At 43.7% G+C, this 25,469-nt stretch overlaps 1 protein-coding gene across 5 annotated transcripts; it reads right to left on the bottom strand.

The window, feature by feature from the left end:
• Window positions 1-315: 315 nt before the first annotated feature.
• On the bottom strand, window positions 316-18,638 carry LIMD2 (LIM domain containing 2). 5 transcript variants are annotated; one of them, XM_081838326.1, is made up of 5 exons: window positions 18,615-18,638; window positions 7,704-7,840; window positions 4,984-5,028; window positions 2,923-3,062; window positions 316-1,683 (listed from the first exon to the last, which is right to left on the bottom strand). In XM_081838326.1, exons 2-5 carry the CDS (start codon window positions 7,743-7,745, stop codon window positions 1,524-1,526), a joined length of 387 nt encoding a protein of 128 aa, XP_081694452.1. In that variant the 5' UTR covers window positions 7,746-7,840; window positions 18,615-18,638; the 3' UTR covers window positions 316-1,523. The 5 variants fall into 5 exon arrangements, with proteins under 5 accessions (XP_081694452.1, XP_081694448.1, XP_081694451.1 ...); XM_081838322.1 differs by lacking the exon at window positions 18,615-18,638 and adding an exon at window positions 17,860-18,074; XM_081838325.1 differs by lacking the exon at window positions 18,615-18,638 and adding an exon at window positions 17,864-18,074.
• Between the last annotated feature and the right edge of the window lie 6,831 nt (window positions 18,639-25,469).

Here is a 25,469-nt window from a genome sequence, read left to right as displayed (position 1 = left end):
CCTTTCTGTCTGCTGTGGAATGCAGACACAGTTAAGTTACTTCATCTACCTTATATCTTCCTCTCTCTGCTCCAGCAGCCACTGCAAAATTTGTCAATGCTGGGTCACCTCCATATTGCAGTCTGTGTTGCATCATAGCTTTCCTTACAACAGGAAACAACTGAGTTGTTTTTTTTAATATATATAAAACAAAATGGCGGCTTTGTTCTCCTGTGCATAATTCATGCCAGTATTTGAATAGGGAAACTTGCATGTAATGGGATAAGTTGTAAATTTCACCACCTCAAACTGTTTCACAGAACAACATGAAGCAAGAAAGGTTCAAAAAACTTATATTACAAAAATAAGACAGCAGACAGCGCAACTCTGGACACAACACCACGAGTTTGTGCTTCAGCTTAACCACGTACCACTGAAAAAGGCAAATATAAAAGATAGACATTGAATGCTTCCCCAGGATTTAAGGCTAAATGTTTGGGCAGAACCGAGCTGATGAAAATGAAGGTGCAAGGTTTGGAATCCCATCCAATTCCTGTTTCGTGTTCAAAACTGGATCGGTATGCACATTTCAGTCATTGTTGCATTATCTCCACACTCGCCCTCTGTTTCTCCAGGATTGCTTCTCCCGCCCTTTCGTCACAATAGAAAACTAGTTGCTCTGGAAAGCAGCATGTTCTCTTTCCATGCTTTCTTAGCAGGACTATCTATGAGTGTGATCTCTGCAGCAGAAGCACACAGTCTCCCAGCAGGAAAAGAAGTACAGGCTAATCTGGGAGTGTTTTAAATAAAGGGAGAGGTAGAAATGAATTCTGGCCAAATTAATATTCAGCATTTACTGTGTGCCCTGCCCCATCATAAAATTTCCTTTAAAAGCGGGATTTGTGTTTATCCAGACAACCAGATATTTTAATAGAGCCATTCCTCCTTTGCCACTCCATAGCTGGATGGGATGGGATTGGATTGTAAACATAAGGTGTAGTAGGCATTAACTAAAGCCTGCTGGAAAAGTTTCTCTGGCCCAAGGTTCTATGACAAAGGAAATTGTAACCTGGCAATTTCCCCAATCTAGGCTGTTTCATGGGATCTGTAGTTGAGTTTGCAAGATGTGTGACAAGTGAGGGGAGAGTTTGCATTCCACATGGTAGTGCACAGGAGAAGGTGTGGTAAACATGGATCTCTCCTGCTCAGGAGCTTATATCACAGATGCAATCACATTAAAGAAGTGTGGAAATACAAGCCCCAATATCTGTTGCTTCATTCATGCAACCCCTGTCCCCCACCAGCATGCTGGTGTGCCTGCTCTTACATGATTTGTTCAAGATCCTCCACTCTCACCCCTCCATGGGCACAGTGTCGGGTTCCCAGATACGCAGGTAGCATTGCTCCCACAACACTGGAACCATCCTCTTGTTCTGCCTGGCTTTCCCTGCTCCCAGCAACCCTTGCAAGCTCCACTGCTTTCCATCAGCTCAGTTCATCCCCATACCAGGGCTCTCAAAGTGGGGAAATTGGGGCCTGCTTCGTCATGCTGTATCGGTCCCGTTCTCCACCTCTTTCTGCAGCCAGAGTTGCTTGTGTTGCTTGCGCCCAAAGCCCTCGTCATAGTTGCCTTTGCTCTTGAATAGCTGCTGGAAGTGTGGCTTGCAGTAGAATTCCCCGTGTAGAGCTGCATAACTACCCAAACTGGAAGGAAGGGAAAGCACATGTTAAAGCCCACCTTGGAAAAAGACTGAAGAAACACAACAGAAGAGAACAGAAGAGAATGAGGCATGAAGCCTAGTTTGTCCCTGCTACTGCCCCTTCTTTGTTAAAAGGCTGAGCTTACACCAGCCTTTTTGTTTTACATGGAACTCTCCTCAGAATGAGAGCTCCCCTTAACTCTTAAGGTTACCAGCTCTTTAAAATGTGGGCAAAATGAATTGGTCCAAGCAAGTCACATTTGCAAGAACAGGCAACCTCAGAAGAATTTATAGAAATTGATTGCATTGAGGCAAGGTTTTCATAATTTAAAAAGATTCCTTCCAACTAATCTCAAAGTGATGACTTCTGTTCTCCTAACTGTAAGACATAAAGGGTGTCTAGTTGCATAAACTTGGCATTTAGTCTACAATCCTATATCTACATACCTGAGAGTAAACCCTACTGGACTGAATGGTACTTTTCAACAGACAGGTACAGTGGTGCCTCGCAAGACGAAATTAATCCGTTCCGTGAGTCTAGCGGTTTTTTCGTCTTGCGAAGCACGGCTATTAGCGGCTTAGCGGCTTTTTAAAAAAGGAAAAAACTCGCAAGAACTCGCAAGATGTTTCATCTTGCGAAGCAAGCCCATAGGGAAATTCGTCTTGCGGAACGACTCAAAAAACGGAAAACCCTTTTGTCTAGCGAGTTTTTCGTCTTGCGGGGCACCACTGTATGTTTAATTCCTTAATTTGCCCTAATCACCTTGGCAGAGCAGGAAAGGAAGGAGTAGTGCCCTCTCACCCTACTCTTTAAATCTGTGTCAATATTCACAACTGCATAAAGCTGAAAGGAAAAAGTGTGGTCTTATGTATGTGCCTTTCAGACCAAACCTCTTGCCCTCTTCTGATCAAGGTTCAAACTTCAGAGCAGTTGTCACTGCCGAAAGAAAAATTGTCCTCTACCTCAATCCCACATTGTGGGCAGACTGCTGTGTACCTCAGTACAGAATCTGGAGAACATGAAATTTCATAAAGGAACTAAATGGGTTTCTTATTCAACATTTCTGGTTCGTCTTGTGCTTGTCCCCAGTTCCTCATTGGTTTTCTGGGGTGCGAGTAGGCCTACCATAAAGATAAGATTGGTGGGGAGAGTGTGACATGAACCCAACCACCTAGCCTCCCATCCCCCAAATCCTCTTCACCTTCCCCAATAGCAAAGTTTTCCTTCCCCTGCCCTTCTCACCTGAGCTTGGTGTGGCAGTGCTTGCAACAGAAACAGCTGTTGTGGAAGACAAATTTATCGGCCACGAGGCGCTCCATGGGATAGACAGTTTTCTGGCACGCACTGCATGTCTCCTTCACCTGGGCCTTCAAGCTGAAAGACTGAGTGACAGCAGCAAAAGCACAATGTAATCTCACAGTATATCCAAATTTATAAAGAGAGTTAAAACAACTACGCATTTAAAAACATCTAGAAACAACAACTGCTAAAATAAGTTTTAAATCCAATACAAATACCAGCCAGGATAACAAACTCCACTTAGGCTTGTTGAGAGAGGAAAGTCTTCAATCCTAACCTAAATGACAATAGAGATGATCCGTGAGTGATATATAACGGGAGGGAGTTCTGCCAAACTGAAGGCTTGCTTCCAAAGTAAGGTGAAGCGGACCTCCTAAGAAGATGTATTCTTTTATGTATCCTGGTTCCATGCTTTAGAAGGGTTCTGTATACCAGTACTTGCACCATCAATTTAGCCCAGTAGCTAATAGGCAGCTGGTGTAATTCTTTCAGCACTGGTGTAATATGGTAATTTCTGCCCCATCCAGCAGCTGAGTCATCACATTTTGCACTAGCTTCTGGGTCAGCCTCAAGGACAGCCCCACACAGAATGCACTGCAGCAATCCAATGTGGAGGGGACCAGCATGTAGAGATCGCTGGTCAGGCTATACCAGTCCAGGAATGGCTGCAGCATCTGTCACTAACCAAAGCTGGTAAGCTCTCCTAGTCAATGAGATCGCCAAATGCTCTAGCAGCAGAGATGGATCCAGAGCATACCCAGACTGAATCTGCTCCTTCAGAGGAATATGACCCCATCCAAAGCAGGCATTTGGCCAATTATCAGCAGATAAAAAATAATGAAAAGGAGAAAAAGTCACAAAAACCTAATATATGAATGCACACTAAAAATCAAAGACAGTTCGGCTGGTTCTTTCCACCTTGTCAATTGTTTATCTATTGCTGCCACACTGCAGCTCAAACAGTATTAGAAGCTGCCTTATGCAGGGTGAGGCCATTGGTCCACCACATCAAGGCAGCGGCTCTCTTAAGGTGTCAGGCAGGAGTCCCACGCAGCCCTGCCTGGAGATAGTGGGGAATGAACCTAGCACCTTCTGCATACCTAGATCAACAGCCCTTCCCTCTCTGTTATAACTGAAGTTCTGTGTTTCTATTGAGGGGGGAGGAGCTTCAAACCCAAAGCAGCCTGTGCCAGCGGAAGCTTCCTCCTGGGATCAACTTTGGAAAGAGGGATGAGCTTTAATTGGGAGTGTAGCATGCAAGGGAATAGTTAGACCTCTCCTCCCACCCCTATATGGCATGGTTTTGATGCCAATCTCCACCAGTGGTAGCTGTATGTCAAATGCATTTACGCGTTTCACATATCCTCTCTAGTTTGTCCCTGAGGGGGTGCAATTACAATCTGAGCAAGGACCAGAGAGGAAAGGCAAAGGCAGCCCCCTTTCTCCATGCACCCTCCCCTTCCCTCCCTCGAGCTGCGTTACATTCTCGGCAGACTACATAATGTGTAATTTGAGCCTGGAGCTGAATTATTTTGCATATGGTGTGCATCCTTTGAAGATCCATAAACAAAGTTACCCCAACAACAGGGCGCAGGAACATGAGCTACAGCGATGGAGCCGTTTGCCTTTAAAAAGAACTATGAGGTGATGGGAAAGCTTTAAAGATCCAACTGAGTCAGCAGCTGAGATAAGAACTATAAAGCAATTTATATACTAATAAGTGCCTTAGAAGCCTCTGAAAAGGATAATCAATAACAGTTGTTTTTTGTTTGTTTGTTTGTTTTTGCTTCTTTAAAGCAAGTTCAAAAAGAATTGCATATTCACTTAACAAGTTCCAAGGATGCTGAGGCCAGTAAAATTGTCATTTTCTACAGCGATGGTACAAGGCTGCTTCTGAAGCAAAGAGGAGTTGCAGGGGTTGTGGTGCCGTGTTTTTATTTGACTGTCCCCACACCTTCTGGGGAAACATTCATGCCCAAAGGTAAAAACTGGGGTGGTAATTACCTTGGATCTCTGCACGGTGGATGCCCCTGAGTTGCTCTTTGCCTCCTAAAGGAAGAGGGGAGGGAAAATGCAATTGATAATTATACAGAGTAGAGAGCATCATGTTATGATCTGCATTAAGAAACAATGGGGAATAGAAAGAGATCGCAGATCGCACAGAATCACAATTGTAAGCTTTGATACTGCAACTTTTTAAGGAGTTTTGGAATTTCATATTTATGTCCCATTTCACACTTTCTTCCTAGACCATTATGTAATGCACTGTTTGGGCAGACAACTACCATAAGCAAGTTCTCAATAACCCCCTTAAAGGGAGATTATTTCTTAGAGTTGGAACGTAACCATGCGAGTCCTGTTTAACTCACATTGATTTTCCAAAGAATACAGTGGTGCCTCGCAAGACGAAATTAATCCGTTCCGCGATTCTCTTCGTCTAGCGGTTTTTTCGTCTTGCGAAGCAAGCCCATTGACGGCTTAGCGGATTAGCGCTATTAGCGGCTTTTATCGGCTTAGCGGATCAGCTGATAAGCGGCTTAGAAAAAGGGGGGGGAAAGGGGGGGGGAAACCGCAGGAACTCGCAAGACATTTTCGTCTTGCGAAGCAAGCCCATAGGGAAATTCGTCTTGCGAAGCGCCTCCAAAACGGAAAACCCTTTCGTCTAAGCGGGTTTCCCGTCTTGCGAGGCGTTCGTCTTGCGGGGCACCACTGTACAAGAATTTAAGAACAGATAATTGCTTCCACAAACTACAATCCACAGGATTCACTGGAAGGATAAGTGAACATAAATTTTGAAAACAATAGTGCCTTCTGGCACCTTAAAGGCTGACAGTGCAATATTCTACATGTCTACTCAGAAGTAAGTCCCACTGAGTTTGAATTCAATGGGCTGACTCCCCAGTAAAAGATACAGGATTTCAGCCTGATGAATTTATTATGACATCAACTTTTGTGTAAAAACAACCACAGATCTTGGATAGTATCACTAACTGGCAAAGGAAGAAAAGTGGAGTGGGGAGGACTCCAGGGAACAGAAATGCAATTTATTGTAAGGCCAGTGCATTTCAGAAAATTCCTTCTTCAAGGGCACTGCAAGTATATGAACAGAATGAATAGGATAGTTTTAAGACATTAATAGCCATATTAAGGTAGTTTTTCTGTTTCTAGGATGAATTTTAATTGTTATCATTATTTGTATCTTTTTTCAAATTATTTAGAAATAGAATAAATAAATACAAGAAAATATATCAAATTCACATTAAGTAAAACTTATTTCTTTTTGTAAAGTTTTCTGTAATATTTTAACATCAATAAAAATGTCAAACATGCCGAATGAAAAACAGACTCCTTAGAAAGAGAGGAACCCCACAAAAATATTGATGTAACAAAAATCAGTTATCCTGATTAGTAAAACATAAAAAACATACCCAAATATGGTGAACAGACATGAGAAATTGAACTAATAATTTTTAACGATTCTCACATCCAAGGTATACTATTCCTATTGCAAGAAGCATCCAAAATGGAAGATTACATCAACTTGAGCCAAGTGTCTATGCAGTCAAGTGCTACAAATAAAGCAGAATTCTAAAATGAAAAACTTTCACCAGGTACAATGCTTAAGGTTAATCAACTGGAATGAAAAGAGGAAATGACCATAAAATGTAAAAAGAACAGTCTGAGGCTTAAATGAATTCAAAATACGCATAATGACCGTTCACAACAGCAGTTATCCTAGTACTGCTAACATGCCCAAATAGCTAAAAACTGCAATTTGACACTTCTGTGCATGTGCAAAGTGCGATTTAGCGCTTCTGCGCAGGCGCAGAAACCCAGAAGTAACCTGTTCCGGTACTTCCGGGTTCGGCACGGTGCGTAACCCAAAATCACATAACATGAAGTTCTGTAACCCGAGGTACCACTGTAGTGAGTTCCTGTCCCAAGCAAGTGTTCATTAAGCAAGCAAGCAATGCATAGCTTGTGCTATTATCAATTAACACTGCTGCTGCTGCTGCAAATGGTCACTGTGATTGTTTTGCATACGTTTAAGTTTTAATTACATTGTCCCAGACATATAGCCCTTGCGTGGGAGTCTACAACTGCTATCTGTGAGAAACTTTCCATTTGTTCTGATGAAGTGAGAAACAGGATGCAAAGCAAGCAATCTCATTATCGTAACTTGAAGTGTTTGGAGAAATTGTTACGCAACAGTGGCTTTGTCTGCTTATATTTGTATATGGCTTTATCTGCTTATATTTGTATATGTTCACTTTGCATGTTGCTTTGTTTTGTCAATTTGTAAATCACTTTTATACCTTTTTACGGTTCTTCTGATTTTGTTTGTTTTTACTTATATCCTTGGGGCCCTTCTCCTTTGTTCTGGTTAAATATTATTTCCAACGGAAGATTACTTTCCATGCATCTGATGAAGTAAGATTCTAGTCTGTGAATGCTTATGCCATAATAATTTGCTAGACTTTAAAGTGCCATCTTTTGGGTGCTTTTGCTGCAACAGACTGGCATGTTAGTTTTATATTTGAGTAACTAAAGGTGCAGTCCCTTACACACTTACCTGGGAGTAAATCTCATGGAACTCAGGGGTACCTACTTCGAAGCAGACATGCATAGGATTGGACTGTGAGGCACATGTTATCTCCCCTCAACCCATTCCCCAGGAAGTAGCAGCAACCTCTTCAATCTGAAATCTTGATTACAATACATACATTAGCGGAGGCTGTACTGGCTGGTCCCTTGGCTTGGAACATAACTCTACGTTTCTCCCACACAGGTCTGCAGCTTCACTCCCTTGAGTTGGCCAATTCTATCCTGCTGTATGGCTTAAGTTGGCACCTCACGATACCTAGGAGGGGGAAAAAACAGCTAATGCAGCCTCTTGCATTGGAACAATACTTCTGATCCTGAGCGGCAAAACCCAGGAATCTGGTTCACCTTGACATTCCTACGAAAGCTCTGCAGTTCACACACTGCCATTTATTTATTTTCCGAGTTTTAATGCATTTTGTCTGAAATAGAGCAATAGAATACATAAAGCAGAGTCATCAGTATCTATGCAAACATATGAGCATTCAAATACATATCTATCAATATGTAAAAACAAAAAAATTCCTTCCAGTAGCACCTTAAAGACCAACTAAGTCAGTTCTTGGTATGAGCTTTCGTGTGCATGCACACTTCTTCAGACCAACACGGCTACCTATCTGTAACTGGAACTATCAATATGTAAGTAATCTAATTTTAGTTCATTCATTAATAAATTACTCCTACAAAAACATATCATAAAATAGTAACCATCCAAACATGAGCAGTAAAATTTCCTAAACTGAATTATCACGCCTATTAATGAGCAAAGTTGGATGGTATCCTGTACTTCATTATTCAAAAACAGCATTTCCCAAAATCCCATTTCTACGCCTTCGACCACATAAACAGAACAGAGCTCCTCTCTGTCTCCTCATTTTGTTAAGCCTCTTCCCTTTCCAGTAAAACTGTTGCTGAAGCATCCTACCTAGTTTCACACTGCCTGCATCTTACTTGCCATTTGACTCTCTACTACTGACTGGTCCATCACAGGTACATGTAAGGAGGTATACTGTCATACCTGATGACACTCCAGTCTTCACAAGCAGATTATCAAGGCCTCCTTTCTTTGCCACCTGGGCCCTCACAATATAGCACTGTTCTGCAAGACTTTCAGGCTGCTTGAGAAATCTGATTCATTTCCGCTCCCTTCTGTGGTTGGCTTGTTGTTTCCTGCTCTCTCTGCTGAGCCGCATGGCTCAAACGTCACACGATAAGTCATGACAAGATCAAAGGTCTCAGGGTTAGACACCACATGGGCAAAAGAGAGGCCAAACTAAAGTCCCCTGCATTTTGCCAATCAAGTAAGGTCCAGAGCAAAAGAGGCTCATAACAAGGCCAGTGACTACTGCCATCACAATTAAAGCTTTCTTAAGGATTAGCGACAGACCACCATGTACAGCTGTACCTCTACTTATGTATCCCTCTGGATACGGAATCTTCGAGTTGCAGCCATGCACCGCGCGCACATGCGCAGAAGCGCTCAATCGCGTCGCATGCATGCGCAGAAGTGTTCAAGCGCACTGTGCATGTGCACAGAAGCGTGCCTCTATTTACGTAATTTTTGGGGTGCGAACAGACCCCCAGAATGAATTAAGTTTGTATCCAAACTTAGAGGGTCCACTGTACTAATTTAGGAAGGACAGAGGCAGTACTAAGACTGTGTCAGAGGACCAACCCACATTCAAAATGAAGGAGGCAAACTTTCAAGCTACACCAACCCTCTCTGTTAAGAACTTCCATTTTTTCTCAAACAGACATATCCGAAACCTTCCTCTCCGCACAGCTGTTCCATTCTCACACATGTGCCGCATTAGCTTATCTTTCACACATCCTAGCATCTCCACATATGGCAGCATATCCTCTTAAATATTGTAGAGATGCAAAAAAGCAAGGAAACATTGGAAGAGGAGGTGGAGCAATTGGTGAAATGTTTCAGACAAGCATTTATTTAGATCCTATATTTAAATTGTTGAATTGTGTTAAGAAAAACATTTCTGCTGACAAGCAAGAACCAGTATTATATATTCTAACTGTCTTTGCTAAATCGTGGGAAAAGGCGACTGAAAAGAACACATTTATGGCCATACATAACAGAGTTTTTATTTTTATGTTGCTTTTCCACAGCTCAAACCATGCTCAAGGCAGCTTACACCATGAAAAAACACACTTTGCAACATAACAAAAGTAGTCATAAACAAAAAATAAAACATTAAAACACACACAATCAAACTGAAGTATTTCCACATAAATCACAAGATCTAAAATATACAAAACAACAGCTACACCTCCCAAAAAAAATAACTCTCTCTCTCTAAATATTATTATTGTATAGCTCTCAAACTGTCCTCTGACTGTCCCTGCAATACACAAATGCTTCTCTTCCACATGATTAAATACCCCTGACACTTCTGGGATTTCCTCTTATTGCATAGTCAGAATAACCTGCTGGGGGGGGGGCGGGGAATCCAAGATTATCAGCAGGGAGCATGCAGAGATGCTGGTAAAGAAGCCCAAGGGCAGCAATGGTCGCTCTAGGAGTGACTGACCAGGAGAAAGAGGCAGTCCACCCGGGCAGAGGAGGTGGTGGAGGCAGGCAGGCGAACCGAGCCTGAGTAAGTTCTGGGCGAGCGCCTTCTCAGGTTCTTTCTGCCTGCGCCTTTGCCATCTGCAAGCAATTTGAGCTGGCAATACATTGCAGCTCCCCAACTGCCCCCAGCACAGCAAAGGTAGGCAGTCGGATGGGAGTGAGGTGAGGTGTGCTGTGCTGTCAGCAGCTGGGGAGCCAGCCGCGATGTATTGCCAGCTCAAAAAGTCTGAAACCTGTATCACAATCTGATCATCACACTGGTTTCAGACAATTTATCAAAATATCGCCCAGCTATAGACACGGCATACAATCTATTGTATTCTTACAGAGATTCTGACAGCTTCAACAATATAATTCCCTATTTGGTTTCCTATATGATATATACAGTATCAACAAAAAAAATCTACTGAAGATGTACTTAAGGCCTGCAAGAATTTGGAAAAATCATTGCTACACAATGGAAACAAAGGTATTAATGCTGAAGATCTGTGCTGTGAACTTATAGCAATAGCTCAAAGATTTCCACAAGAAGTATTTCTTTTCATATTACAACAAAAACTCCTGGATAATGTGTCTAACGTTTCTGTTGTTCTAAGGATCCTTCTCATACTTCCAGTGTCAGTGGCAAGTGTTGTACAGTGGTACCTCGGTTTACGTACTTAATTCGTTCCTGAAGTCCGTTCTTAAACCGAATCCATTCTAAAACCGAGGCCCGCTTTCCCTAATGAGGCCTCCCACCGTCGGTGCCCTTCCACCGTTCGGTTTCTGTTTGTAGACCAAGGTAAAGTTTGAAAACCGGAACACTACTTCCGGTTTCGTGGAGTTTGTAAATTGAATCATTCGTAAACAGGACTGTTCTTAAACCGAGGTACCACTGTACACTGTTTCTCAAAGCTCAAACTTGTATCAGCTGAACATGCCCAGGCATCAGCACTTGACGTGAAGGAACTGATGACAAAATCCTCAAAGGAAAAGTCATGCAAAGTGAGATTCTGATGTGCTTGAAACTGAAACTTTAAAGAGACTTAACTTTTAATGTCACAATTCACAAGGCTATTCACAATGATTTGTGTGCTAAAACATTTTCTTTTGTATTGGAGAAAGATAATCAAAGGTCGCTGTTATTACTAATTCTTGCAATTTAAAATAAATGTAGCAGTTTCAAGTTTTGTGCTTTTCATTTTTTCTACAATACATCTGTTTTTGAAAATTGAAGTTAGCATTTGGGTGGGGGGGAGGTGCAAGTAGTAAGCCCTGCCTGGGGCGCAAAATAACCTGGCGCAACCACTGCTCATAGCCCATTAACTGTTAGCTTAAAAGAAAAAACGCGTTCCTCCTCGGGTTCATGCAAGGGTGATAGCAATCAAAGGCTGTTCAACATTCTTAATTCTTATGAAACAAAAGACATACCTGCTATTCAGGTCAAGTTTTCCTTAACTCATTTTCTGTTGCACTTCACTTTCATAGAGGCTGCTTATCCTTTTTAACACAAGGGGTTTATTACAAGTAAAAGCTTCTGAACGTTCACTGTTCTTTTCCAGGTTACCGGTATAGATTTCTTATATCAATATTTAACCATTAATAGGCACTAAAGTTCAAATCCTGCACGACAGTAACAGTACTGTGTTTAAAGGAGTATATGGGGCAAAGGAATACGCCTGGTTTACCTCTCTACAGCCTGTTCCCTAACAGTACAAGAAGAGTCTAGCTGAAAAAGGTGCCTAGGACAGAGGTTCTGAAGAGTTAAGTAGCAGTTAGAGGATTGCACCTCACTCTTCACTCCTTTTGGCTCCTTTTATTCTTCAAAACAAACTCTCCACTTTATACATGATTGGTGCAGACCTTAAGAACTAACTGGTAAGGAGGTTTGGGTTTAAGGCAAGGGTGAGGAACCTGCGGTCTTCCAGGTGTTGTTGGACTCTCACTACCCCTGAATATTAGCCATGCTGGCTGGGTCTAGGAAAATAGGAACCTGTCTTATACTGAGTCAAACTATTGACCCAACTAGTTCACAATTTTCTTCTCTGACTGGTAGTGGCTCTCCAAGGTTTCGGACAAGGGTGTCTCCCAGCCATGCCTGGAGATACTGAGAACTAAACTGGGACCTTCTGTATGTAAAGCATATGAACTTCCACTAAAACACAGCTCTTCCATTCTTAGAATTAGACTCCAACAAAACCTAGCGAACCACAAATTAACCATCCCTAGTTTAAAGAGTTTATATGAGTTTGACCAAACTGCGGGAGGCAGTGGAGGACAGAGGTGCCTGGCGTTCTCTGGTCCATGGGGTCACGAAGAGTCGGACACGACTAAACGACTAAACAACAACAACAACAACAGTTTAAAGACTGTATTGCAGTTTGGGTCCTAAAGACACAAAGGCGTTTAGTCTTGGCAACCGTGTTATAAAGCAACTGGATACAAGCATATAATACTGATTTAGATAAGATGCACTCAAGTTTCTTGAGAAGTATCCTGGGGCTCCAAGTGCAATCAAGTATGAGACGATGTGCGCATAACTAAGTACACACACGAAGGAATACTGGGTATGGGCTAGCAATATATTTATCGTAATATTCAAATCAGATTAAGGAACATTGAAAAACAATACATTGAGTCAGCTGTAAATAAATTTTGCTCCCCCAAGTTTTATGGTTTAAATGCAACAGATAACAGGGTCACTTATATTTCAAAATTAATAATTCCAGTCCAATGCAGGGCCTTTATGTTAGCCCAACTGAACCTTTTCCCCTCAGCTTTTGTCATGGGCAGGTATTTAAACATCCCCAGAAACAATAGACATTGCAGAGGTTTTTGAATGTGCCGGACACAGTAAAACATATTATTTTCTACTGTTCATTGTACAACCAGCTACGCAAACGTGTACTATCCCCGTTTTTTGGATAGTCTAACATAATGGCACAATGAAAATATCAGATTCTATCTGACATTAACCCGGAAGTAATTGCAAGGGTGGCTAAGTTTTTATCAATAAATAGTATCTCTCAGAGTGGTGAATGGCACTATGTAGCAGGAGATACTCCAGTGAAAATCCTCGTTATTACATATTTTTATATGGCTGCTTATTTGTATATATTTTAAATTTTTATATATGGATGTTTCATGATGGCCTATATTTGTAATGCCTAATAAAGGTTTGGTGAAGAAACTAAGTTATAAAACAACAAAGAGTCCCGTGGAAGCTTAAAGACTTGACACATTTATTATGACATTATCAGTGTTAGAAACTGAGATATGAAAGCTAGGAGCTAAATGACACCCTAAACCTAGGTTATGGGCGCAACAACAGAATGTCTAGGAGCACTTTTTTTTATAACAAGAACACAAAGCTGAAAATGAATGAATTGCAGCTAAAATATTATGTTCATTTTTCACATGGTTTAGTCCTTCCTCTGCCCACGCCCCTAATATTCTTCAGAAAGTAGCCGGAAGTGGGGAGGCAGAAAAAGGTCCTCCTTTCCTTCCACTGTGCAGTTTTAATCTGAAATCTTAGGTGCAGTACTGTACCCAGAGCTCAGAAACTGCTTGTGCTAATAAAATTCCCTGTCGCAAAATGCGCCTAGAACAATGGGGATTTTGAACACCGGGCATTATCTTTTGTGAACTACAGTCCATTTCACCAAATGCATGACATGTTATTCGGAGTGTGTGTCTGTGAATAGGGTGATGTTTTCAATGAGGTCAGAAGGAAATGTAGAAAATTACAGAGGGTGATAACTGCGTTTTAGCAGTGCCATTAACACAAAAAACTGTTGTGTTGATAACACAGATACCCTGCCATTGGTAAGCCAATTAACCCACACAGAATCCTAGAATCGTACAGCTGTAAGGTACCCCAATGGTCATCTAGTCCAGCCCCAGTACTGTATAATAAAAATCTGTTGCATCAGTTTAGTCCATGTGAAAGCATTTAACCTCTTGATGAACTATAATTCAGCAGCTTCCCTTTGATTTTCCATTATGGCCACCTGGAGGTCCATTGCAGTGTCCTGTCGTTGAAATGTTTCCTCCCCGACTCAACTTAAGAAAGTGAACTGTAATTGCTTGTGGTCCAAATGGCACCTAGAAGCCCAAAGGCAAAGCTGCTCTCGGAAAGACCTGCCACTTAATAAGTTTCAAAGTGTAGCCATTTGTAAGTAAGACACAACTATTGTGTCTGAGAGCTACTGGGAAAGCCACAAAGTTTGATGAAGTGACACAGCGAGACTGGGATTTGCTCAATAATTAGTATACTAACTCACCAAATACTGAGCTACAGTAGCAAGACCCAAGCACATTCAACTAAATGGGTTTCGTTCCAAGCAAGGTGTACAAAATGAATGGTTTGGGGGCAAAGGAAGATGGGACTATTTGCCACATAAAGAGAACAGAAGAAAGCATTTCATTATGTACTTAAAAGGAAACAAGATGTTGCTACACATCCTCCTTTCTGGCAGAGGAAAGGGTGTGCTGAAGAGAGAAGAAATCATGCATGCAAAGAGGATCAGAAACCAAGAAGGTTCTTCTTAAGAACTGCCCTGCTATCGGTAAACTAGTTTAGCATTTTGTTCCCAAAGTAGCCAGCCAGTTGCCTATGGAATCCCACAAACAGGGCATGAAGGTGATGGAGATACCTGCTGTTTGTCCCCAGCATCTAGTATGCTGAGATGCACTATGCTCTATGAGGGATGAGGCACGTGTGACCTTCCAGATGCTCTTTGACTCTAGTTCCCAGCCAACGTGGTCCAGAATGAGTGGAAGTGTAGTTCAACAAACAACTGGAGAGCCACGGGTTTCCCATTCCTGCAGTAGGCTATCACGACTAATAATTCCATCCATTCTGCAATCAGGGTGATAGTTATTGATAGACCAAACCTCCTTCACCACAGCTTTATCAATACAGTTTCATAAGCCAGCATGGTAACAAGATAGCCACCGATAGATTCAGCAAACGTTGCAGAGAAATGCTGGTCAATTTCCAAAACTCTTTAAGAAACCATTCTCGGCGTCTGCAATGCAAGTGTTCCACATTGCACATTATCTAGACAAAGATGATAGTTTTGTTAATATGGGCAGAGTGCCCATTGACCATAGTCATTGCTCACAGTCTGCCTATATTTTTTGAGAGCTTTTTAAGAGATCTGTGTCTTTTAGAACATACCGTCATACCTCCGTTCCACTTCCAAAACATTGGGAAACCAAGGTGCGGCTTCCAATTGGCTGCAGGAGCAACTGCAAGCCGCATAAGCCGCGTCGGACATTCAGGTTCCAAAGAATGTTCGCAAAGTGGAACATTCGCTTATGGGTTTGCGGTGTTCGGAAGCCAAAACGTTCGACTTGCAAGGTGTTCGGGATGCAAGGTACGACTGTGTAAGGATAGCTCCCTGTTGGTGCATAAATGTAAAGGGACCCCTGACCATTAGGTCCAGTCATGACCGACTCTGGGGTTGCGGCGCTCATCTCGCTTTATTGGCCAAGGGAGCCGGTGTACAGCTTCCGGGTCATGTGGCCAGAATGACTAAGCCGCTTCTGGCAAACCAGAGCAGCGCACAGAAACGCCGTTTAACTTCCCGCCGGAGCAGTACCTATTTATCTACTTGCACTTTGACGCGCTTTCGAACTGCTAGGTTGGCAGGAGCTGGGACCGAGCAACGGGAGCTCACCCTGTCGCAGGTATTCGAACCGCCAACCTTCTGATCGACAAGTCCTAGGCTCTGTGGTTTAACCCACAGTGCCACCCACATAGCAGCACTGAAAACAAAGAGTTGGATACCAAGATACCTGCAGCCCAACCCTTCAACATCAAAATAGTATTACTGACAGGTACCTGTCCAACCTTGTGTTAAACCCTCCAAGGAAGAAGATCTTGCTACCTCCTTGTCTATGCAGTTTCTTGCACTACATTTTTTTCTATTACTGAACCAAGATCAAAGCCACTTCTTCTTGCCTAAAGTTAGGCTGGAAACTTAAATATTTGAAAACTGTTAGCATATTGTTTTTGTCAGTTTTTCTCTATATTCTACTCTTTCAGCCTCTCCTCATCATATCTGCCCTTTAAAATCAAATTGTGTGCAAGCTTTTTCTGACCTGCAATATCCAGAACTGAACACTCCAAATAAGGTCTTGCCAGGACTCATTCCTCAACTCTTAGAACGGTTTACCATGTTGATAGAAGCTTGAGAACATGTCCAAGTGTATTTGCAAATTGCATTCCACTTTCCAGCTGGAATCCCCAAAGCTGCCCACAACATTCATAAAATCTAAGTCAGGCTTCCTCAACCTCAGCCCTCCAGATGTTTTTGGCCTGTAACTCCCATGATCCCTAGCTAGCAGGACCAGTGGTCAAGGATGATGGGAATTGTAGTCTCAAAACATCTGGAGGGCCGAGGTTGAGGAAGCCTGATCTAAGTCAACTGTTAAATTAGGATACCCATCCCTGGGTTACTCCCCCTCCGATCAGTTTGTTTTCAATCTCTGTTTTGCAGAAGCAAAAAAGCAACTCTTAGAGGAGTTTGTGCACTAAAATTCATCCAACCTGGTGCTAGTGGTCTTCACCACCCAGGTTCCATCATGCACTTGCAAATAAGTTGCAGCTTTGCATATTTGTGCCTTTAAAAATGGGTGTGAGACAGTCCTAATTAATTCAACTTTTGAACCAGCTTCCACCGCTGGAGCATGTGATGATAAAGAACCACGCTCCTCTTTGCATATACAAATGTGTCTTCCTCCTCTCGCTCAAAATTCACCAGACAGAGGCTCGAGGAGCTACTTCATCAAGCAATATGGAAAACAGAAACAGAATGAGCATTGCTGATGCTGCGTCTGTAGCGAGCATCAAAGACCGAAGGTCAAAGGCTAAACCCACCCAAAGGAGACCAGTGGTTTCTCTCTGAATCATTACCCTGCTCCCTTTATCTTCAACGCCTCCATCCTCTCCTTGCACTGGGCAGTTCCCCGGGATCCCAGGTGCAGCACCCAGCACTTTCCTATGGCACTCAGTGCACAGAAAGGTGCAGCAGGGATGCCCCCCCCCAAACGCCATCTCTTGGCGTTCAGGCGCAGAGGAGCCACCTCCCCATCTTTTGCAAGGGGGAGGCAAAGCACCCCACCCTACCTGCATACACACCCCATCTCAGGTGTGCCAACTTGGGGGGGGGGGAGACACACCAGGTAAGCCCCACCCTGCATCATCAATCCCATGAGGTAGCGCACCCATGCCATTTGGATGGGAATTCCCCCTCAACTTTTTTTTTTGGGGGGGGACCCCCTCGAATATTTTATTGAGGTGGTCGAAGATGGACCTCATTCCCTAGGAGCTGGATCCTCTCTGCCCCATCCTCATCCCAGAAATAACAGTTATATTATGGGCAGGCGGTCCTCTCCCATGAAAAGCCCCCTCCAGCCGAGGCTGGGCAGGGCCGGCCCTGCTGTGAGGCAGGAGTGAGGCGGCGGCCAACGTCCCTTCATCACGTTGAAACCGTTGAGATTTCCCCACAGAATGGGAGAAGCGCCTGTGGTGGGGAGGGGTGCTTTGTTTCCCTCCCCCCCCTTCCCTTTGAGGTGCCGAAATGGGCGCTGGCTTCGGGGAGGGAAGAGAAAGGCGCCCTTTGGCCGCTCCGCCTCAGGCGGCCAAAGCTCTCGGTCGGCCCGCCCGCCGTGAGGGGGAAAAGACGAGGGACTCACGGACTCACCCACCCAGGGGCTCCCCGAGGAGGGGCTTCTCTCTCTCTCACGCCCGCCGAGGAGGAGGAGGAGGAGGAAGGTAGGTAGGCGCAGCGCGGCCCAAGCCGGGTACGGGTGTCCGTGTGAATGCGCGCGCGCGTGTCTGCTGCCTGTGGCGGCTTCCCTTCCAGAGGTCTCCGGCGCACAAAGCGCGGCGCTCCTCCTCCTCCTCCTCCTCCTCTCGGCGTCTCCTTTGTGCTCCGCGTGCGCGCGCAGCAGCGAAACCCCCCCCCCCTCCGCTTCACTTTCTCCGCCCCCGACGCCCACCCCCCTTTCATCTCCCTTCTTGCCGCCGCCTCCATCAACGCGGGGCGGGGGGGTTGGGGGGCTGCTGCTCTTGCTCTGTGGGGTAGGACTAGCCATGGGGAGGGGGAGCAAAGTCTCTCCCCCCCCCTTCTATGGGGACAAAAGGTGGCCCCCCCCAAAGGATGCCCCCGCCCCCCAACACTAAGAGAAGGTCTGTCTCCCTCCCACCCACACTGCATCAGTGGGGTGGCTGGGTGCCTGCAAGCAAACTGTTCTATTTGGGGGCTGCAATATAATATATATATATATTGCAACCCCCAAATAGAACAGTTTGCTTGCAGTTTGTTTGCTATATATATATATATAGGGTGACAGGCGGAGTGATTTGCAAACCGCCTCCCGCGCCGTCAAGGTGCGCGAGGCGGCGCGCGCAAATTGAAACGCCGAGCGAAAGAATAGCAAGCCCTAATGAGATTACCCTCCGTCTAGACGCGCGGATGCTCTGGCTCCTCTCTCCAGCCCACAGATGCCCCTTTGCAACCGATTTCTCTCCACCGCTGGGTGCGGAGTGTGGCCATCGCGACACCCAGCGGCGATTCCGTTGTTCCATGTGTGCGAATAAGCCTCCTCTACCCCCCCTGTCCTAAGCATTTGTTTAGCCAACTTTCTGGGTGAGACTGAATTCTCCATGTTTTTCGAAAAGGCAGGAAATGTGGGCTTTTTGCATATTCGCCTCACTTTTAAAGTGAACGGATATGGATTTTTATTATACTGGACTAGATGAATCTCAGGATCCCTTACAACTCTGCAACGCAATAGTAACAAAATAACAACAACAACAACAACAACAACAACAACAACAACAACAACAACAACAACAACAACAACAACAATTATATATATTCCACCCATCTGGCTGGGTTTCCCTAGCCACTCTGGCTAGCTTACAGCATATATAAAAACACAACAAAACATTGAACATTAAAAAACAGGATATCCCATACAGGCAACAAACCAACCAATAAATCAATAGAAACCAAAAATAATGATGAGTATGATAATAATAATAACAGCAAACAGCTTACACTTATACCCAAATTTAAATAACCGCCAAACCCAACCAAACATTTAAACAACCCCCACCCAACAAAAACAAAATAGAGGAACCAAAATTAGAACCGTTTAGAACATTGTAAAACTTTTTAGCCAGTTGCCCCAACCCAAGAGTTGTTCCATCAATGTCCCTCCGGCCTCCCAGGAGCCTCTTTTATCACCATCCCGTTAAAAGTACACCTTTTAAAAGTCACTATTGTTGTGCAGTGAAATGGAATTTTTGCATTTTGTCGCCTTCAACGATTGGAGAGCATCGGAGGAGAAATCTGCAAGACTTCCAAATATCTCTGAAATGCAAGAGAATAATAGAGAAGGCAGGCTCATTAAATACCATCATCATTACTGTATTTATTTAGTGACATCACTGATCATGGCACTTTGCAGAGTACAAAAGGGCAGGTCCTTGCCCTGAGGAGCTTACAATCATTATAAGTCATGGAAGGAAAAGGATGTGTGTGTCAGAGTTAATAGGAAAGTATTTGTGGATGTTTCCGTTTAAATTGTGTAGCCTTAGATATTGGCTGAAGTTACAATAAGGCATGGAAACAATATCACATGGAACAAGGCTGCAGCCCAGTTGTGATGTTATCGAGCTGTTCTACTGTGCTTTTTTTCTGGGCTGACGCAGGGGTACGCATACCCCTAAACATTTTGTGAATCTAAGTTTGGCCTCATTGAGGGGCAGTATTTCAATATGAGTCGGAAAATGAGAGTATCCCTAAACATTTTTTTAGAAAAAAAGCACTGGCTGATGGGATATAATATCCTCTAACATGCAAAATATTTAGAGCAATTTCGCAAACAGGACACTGTGAGTTTTCTCTTGCAGGAACCCAACACCCCTTGCTTTCCTCCCCTTGGGTTAGTAACAAACGGATATAGTTACTACTGCTGCACACTTTCATTGGCATAATCAGTTGCAACTTTTAATTTATTTATGAACAGAAGCAAAGGTGAATAAGGGGAACTGAGTTAGCTGTGGCACACAGATTTAGGCTATTATTGTGTTCTAGTATACTGTATTCCTTTTGAATTATGGTGCTGGAGGAGACTCTTGAGAGTCCCATGGACTGCAAGAAGATCAAACCTATCCATTCTGAAGGAAATCAGCCCTGAGTGCTCACTGGAAGGACAGATTGTGAAGCTGAGGCTCCAATACTTTGGCCACCTCATGAGAAGAGAAGACTCCCTGGAAAAGACCCTGATGTTGGGAAAGATGGAGGGCACAAGGAGAAGGGGACAACAGAGGACGAGATGGTTAGACAGTGTTCTTGAAGCTACCAGCATGAGTTTGACCAAAATGCGGGAGGCAGTGGAAGACAGGAGTGCCTGGCCTGCTCTGGTCCATGGGGATCACGAAGAGTCGGACACGACTAAACGACTAAACAACAACAACAATACTGTATTACCATAACAGGGTGTTGTTATTTTTAAGCTGGCCTTCTAACGCTGCATGTAAATCTTTCTTTAATGGATTTATGTTATCTAAAGCTTCCATCAGTATCACAAAAGGCTATGTTGAGGTTTTGGTATTGTGCAGATTTATTTAAATTCAGTTCAGTTAACGAATTTCCTTCCACTTTACCATGCAGTTCTGTCAAGGAGTTAACCTGCATCAAAACAGGATTACGACAGCAGGGCAAACCTATTCGCCAACGCGCTCCATTTCCTTGCAATGTTATGGAGAGAGCCTGGTGGTGCAAAGTGCCCTTTCTCCATAGTTCTGCTTGGAGAATCCATTGTGTGTGTTGCGTGCACAACCTAAGACCATCCATGAAAATATAGCCCAATGCTGTAGTACATCCTATCACCAAAGTTGAAGACTTCCTGTGTGGAGGTTTATACCCTGGTGGTGTGCTGTGATTAGGTTCTAATTTATACTATATCCTATTCTCTGTCATGGGGATGTAGATAGGGCAATCATTGGAAGACAGCAACGCTTCTTAAAATTTGCTTTTCCTCTCGTTGAACTCAATGGTGCCAGCTCTGAGGTCAGTGCAGTGGTACCTCTGGTTGTGCACAGCAACATCATAACAGTCAAGATGTTAAGGCTGTGTAACAACTACAGTGCCAACACAAGGGCTTTGGAAAGAGGCAGATTTGTGGCTGTGGTGGGAAGGGTTGGAGAGCCTATTCAGAATCTTATCCTCCCCTGCCACTGAAAAGTTATTACAGAGATGGGAGAGATGTTGTAAGTAGCTACATCCCATAGGAGTCAATACAAGCCCAAGCTGACTTCCCAGTATCACCACCCAGCCACACACAGACTAGACTATCAGCTTAGGAGCCAATCATGGCACAGCAAGGACACATTGCTCATTTTGCAATGTCCATCTGCTTTCATATTTTATTTTATTTTAAAGGCCAATAACAATCATTGAAAAAAGTGCAAGTACAGTGGTACCTCGTGTTAAGAACTTAATTTGTTCCGGAGGTCCATTCTTAACCTGAAACTGTTCTTAACCTGAGGTACCTTTTAGCTAATGGGGCCTCCCGCTGCTGCCACCGCGCGATTTCTGTTCTCATCCTGAAGCAAAGTTCTTAACCCGAGGTACTATTTCTGGGTTAGCAGAGTCTGTAACCTGAATCGTCTGTAACCTAAGGTACCACTGTAATCACTGGACACAAGATCAACCTGTTGTTTAATACAGTGGTACCTCGTGTTAAGAACTTAATGCATTCTGGAGGTCCGTTCTTAACCTGAAACTGTTCTTAACCTGAGGTACTACTTTAGCTAATGAGGCCTCCCACTGCCACCGCACCACCGGAGCACGATTTCTGTTCTCATCCTGAAGCAAAGTTTTTAACCCATTCCATGCGCTGCTCTGGTTCGCCAGAAGCGGCTTAGTCATGCTGGCCACATGACCTGGAAGCTGTACGCCGGCTCCCTCGGCCAATAAAGCGAGATGAGCGCCACAACCCCAGAGTCGGCCATGACTGGACCTAATGGTCAGGGGTCCCCTTTACCTTTACTATTTCTGGGTTAGCGGAGTCTGTAACCTGAAGCGTCTGTAACCTGAAGCGTCTGTAACCTGAGGTACCCCTGTAATCCAAACTGTGTCCCGAGCTTCTCAACTAGGTCTATGCAGGTAGTTAGAAATAAAATTAAGGCACATGTCAATTTTACTAACACCATAAATACAGGAAGTAGCTGAGAAGGAAAACATCAGGAGTACCAGATGGTTTACAGCAAACCGTTTTCTATATTAATAAGTTCCTTGGTCTGTAAATAGCAAACACTTTTGACACTTTAATAGGAACATGCTGCACTATTTAAACTGTGAAGGCAGGGGTCTGATTCATACAGCTGTCTTCCACATTTTGCTGCATGGAATAAGCCTCCCCCGACAGGCAGAGGAGTATTCCATCCCGTGACAAGCCTATGAGTTCCTGAATTCAGACCTTCATGAATTCTGCCCTCAAATATTCCACCCCTTGCACTTACATCCGCTTTCCTATTCCGCACAGCCACTGGTTCCAATTTGTGAAATATACTGGCATTGTCTTCAGCTCTCTTACTCCACCATTAAGCAGAGGTTGGACGGCCATCTATCATGGATGCCTTGGTTGAGCTCCCTGCATTGCAGGGGTTTGGCAGAGATGACCCTGCAGGTCCCTTCCAAGTCTATAATGCTTATTAAAGGAGAGAGCAGGCACTATACAAATCTTCTTGAGGACTTGTAAGTGTTCCACAAAAGGCTAGTCACATATAGAGTTAGATATGGGAATATTGTCATGGAAACAGTTTATCTGAGCTAGTGAGGTGGGGAGAGGAGTGTTAAAAAGTGCAAATTTCAAATGTCTCCTTTCCTTTTTATCTGTTCTCTCTCTTCTTTGTAGGATATATTTGCTCTTTCTCTGCAGTTAGTGTTGCTGCTAGGTAATGTTAAGACTCTGGGACTTAACGTTCGAATGCCCCCGCCCCGCTACTTTTAGATAATAACATTAATTCATTGACTTACTTAATTCAAATCATTATCAGCCAGTGCTGCCATGCTTTGGAGACACTGCTGCGTCTCATTCGGTTTATTGCATATTGCTGTATTTGGTATAAGTTGTTTATTTTAAAGTTATTATGACTTTTTATATAGGATCTTATTGTTACTATTAAAGTATGATGATGATGATGATGATGATGATGTGTATGTTGGAAGCCGCCTAGAGTGGCTGGGGCAACCCAGCCTGATGGGCGGGGTAATAATAATAATAATAATAATAATAATAATAATAATAATAATAATAAAGTGGGGCCCTTACCAGCCCCAATATCTGTCCCGAGGGCACTAGTGTCTGCAATCCTACTTTCAAAGGCAGATCCATCGCTCAATTCTTCGTTTACAAAACCAGAGGGTGAAGAAAAGTTAGGAATGGTACCATACCTGCTTCCCCATGTTTCTGTTATTTGTCCACTTTGCGTTTCAGAGGTTTCATAGAGTTTTCAGAATTGCAAAGACATTTATTCTCCTGTGGTACCGGTTGGGATGGGTGATTCTAGTAAAGGAGGAAATGGGCCTGCACTCCTGTTATGCTAAATCTGCCCAAACTTTTGCCTTCTTTTCTTTGAGGCATGGCTCATCTTTTTATTTTTGAAGCAGGCCGATGAGATGGGTGGAAAGGCAAGTGAGCTTTTAACTAGGAGGTTGTCTCAAAAAGTGAATCCAGATAACTTCCAGCCTAAATCTAGCATTCAACTGCATTCAGAAGCCCCATGTTCCATTAATGTGCATGCAGCCAAATTGTGTTTTTTAAAAGTGTTTTAAAAACACATATTAAAACAAATCAAATATTTCATATAACATAAGATCTAAGTTAGAAAAAGCTGGAACACCTGTGTTTATGCTGCAGCCTGCATCTACATGGAAGTACATGCTGGTGTCCACACTGGTTTAAAATCCGACATTCCTCCACTGATTCCTATGGACAACTCTCATTTCTGCCCCAGTGGCCGGAAAAAAGAGAGAGTAATATAGATCTATTGAAACTGGTTCCACAAAGTCTCTTTATTATAAGTCCAGAGTTTATTGCAACAGCGTATTCCCCCAAGGTAAGCATCAAAGACAGGAGTTCATGTCCATTCTTCATACAGAAATCTGAAAATATTTAAATGGTTGAAATATAATTTGAGAAAATGAAAAATTGTGCTCTGAGAACCAAAACAGTCAATCACTACCATAGTTTGCACATAGATATATAATATACAACCTTTCTGAGCTTGCCCCCACATTTAAAACACTCTTACATGCCACTTGAACTCCAAGTGGGGCAAATTTCCAGGGAATTCAGGCACTTACCCAGGGTTCAATTTCCTTTGGAATGAGGCACATAAAGACTGCAGTGTCTTTAGAATATATGGTTTATTGACACATCCTAACAACCTGAGCCTAAGATGGAGGGGTTCACAGCATTAACATGCAAAGAGGTCTTGCTTCTAGCATAGTCACAGGCTTGGATTCTAGCAGAAATCAGGCATGACTCTGACCCCCCAGCTTCTGCCTGCTCTCACCTCTCTCACACACTAGATTATTTCCTTTCTCACTACCAGACAGGCAGAGGAGGGAGGCCCACCCATTTGTCAGAGGGCGCCATCACTTATTTTGTTATACTAATGGTTTTCTTCTCTGGAGATCACTCGTAGCCGAGTAAGATTGTCTTCCATGAACAGCTCTTCCTGACAGTAAGAGCTGTTTGACAGTGGAATTTGCTGCCAAAGAGTGTGGTGGAGTCTCCTTCTTTGGAGGTCTTTCAGCAGAGGCTTGACGACCATATGTCAGGAGTGCTCTGATGGTGTTTCCTGCTTGGCAGGGGGTTGGACTCGATGGCCCTTGTGGTCTCTTCCAACTCTATGATTCTATGATTCTATGAACACGGTTTTAACAGTGAGTCTGTAAGTGACTGTGGAGGCCAATTCTGGATCCACACATCCTTCCACAGTGGGGACGTAGGTTTCCAGGTGTTGATCACGGTGAGGGTGTGCCAAACGTGTCTTCCTCTTGGTATATTTCTCCCTTTCGTTCTGAGTTCTAACGGTGGTCCTTAATTGGCAACTTCCCGCGGCAGCTAGACTGGGGACTGGGAGTGGCCGCCGAGACCACATAACACGGGTCTTGAAAGACCTACATTGGCTCCCAGTACATTTCCAGGCACAATTCAAAGTGTTGGTGCTGACCTTTAAAGCCCTAAATGGCCTCGGCCCAGTATACCTGAAGGAGTGTCTCCACTC

The sequence above is a fragment of the Podarcis erhardii genome (assembly GCF_964252035.2).
Source record: "Podarcis erhardii genome assembly, chromosome: 13".
In the NCBI taxonomy this organism is placed as follows: domain Eukaryota; kingdom Metazoa; phylum Chordata; class Lepidosauria; order Squamata; family Lacertidae; genus Podarcis; species Podarcis erhardii.
The sequence above is the reverse complement of the archived record's forward strand: the minus strand, read 5'-3'. Positions and strand labels throughout refer to the sequence as shown.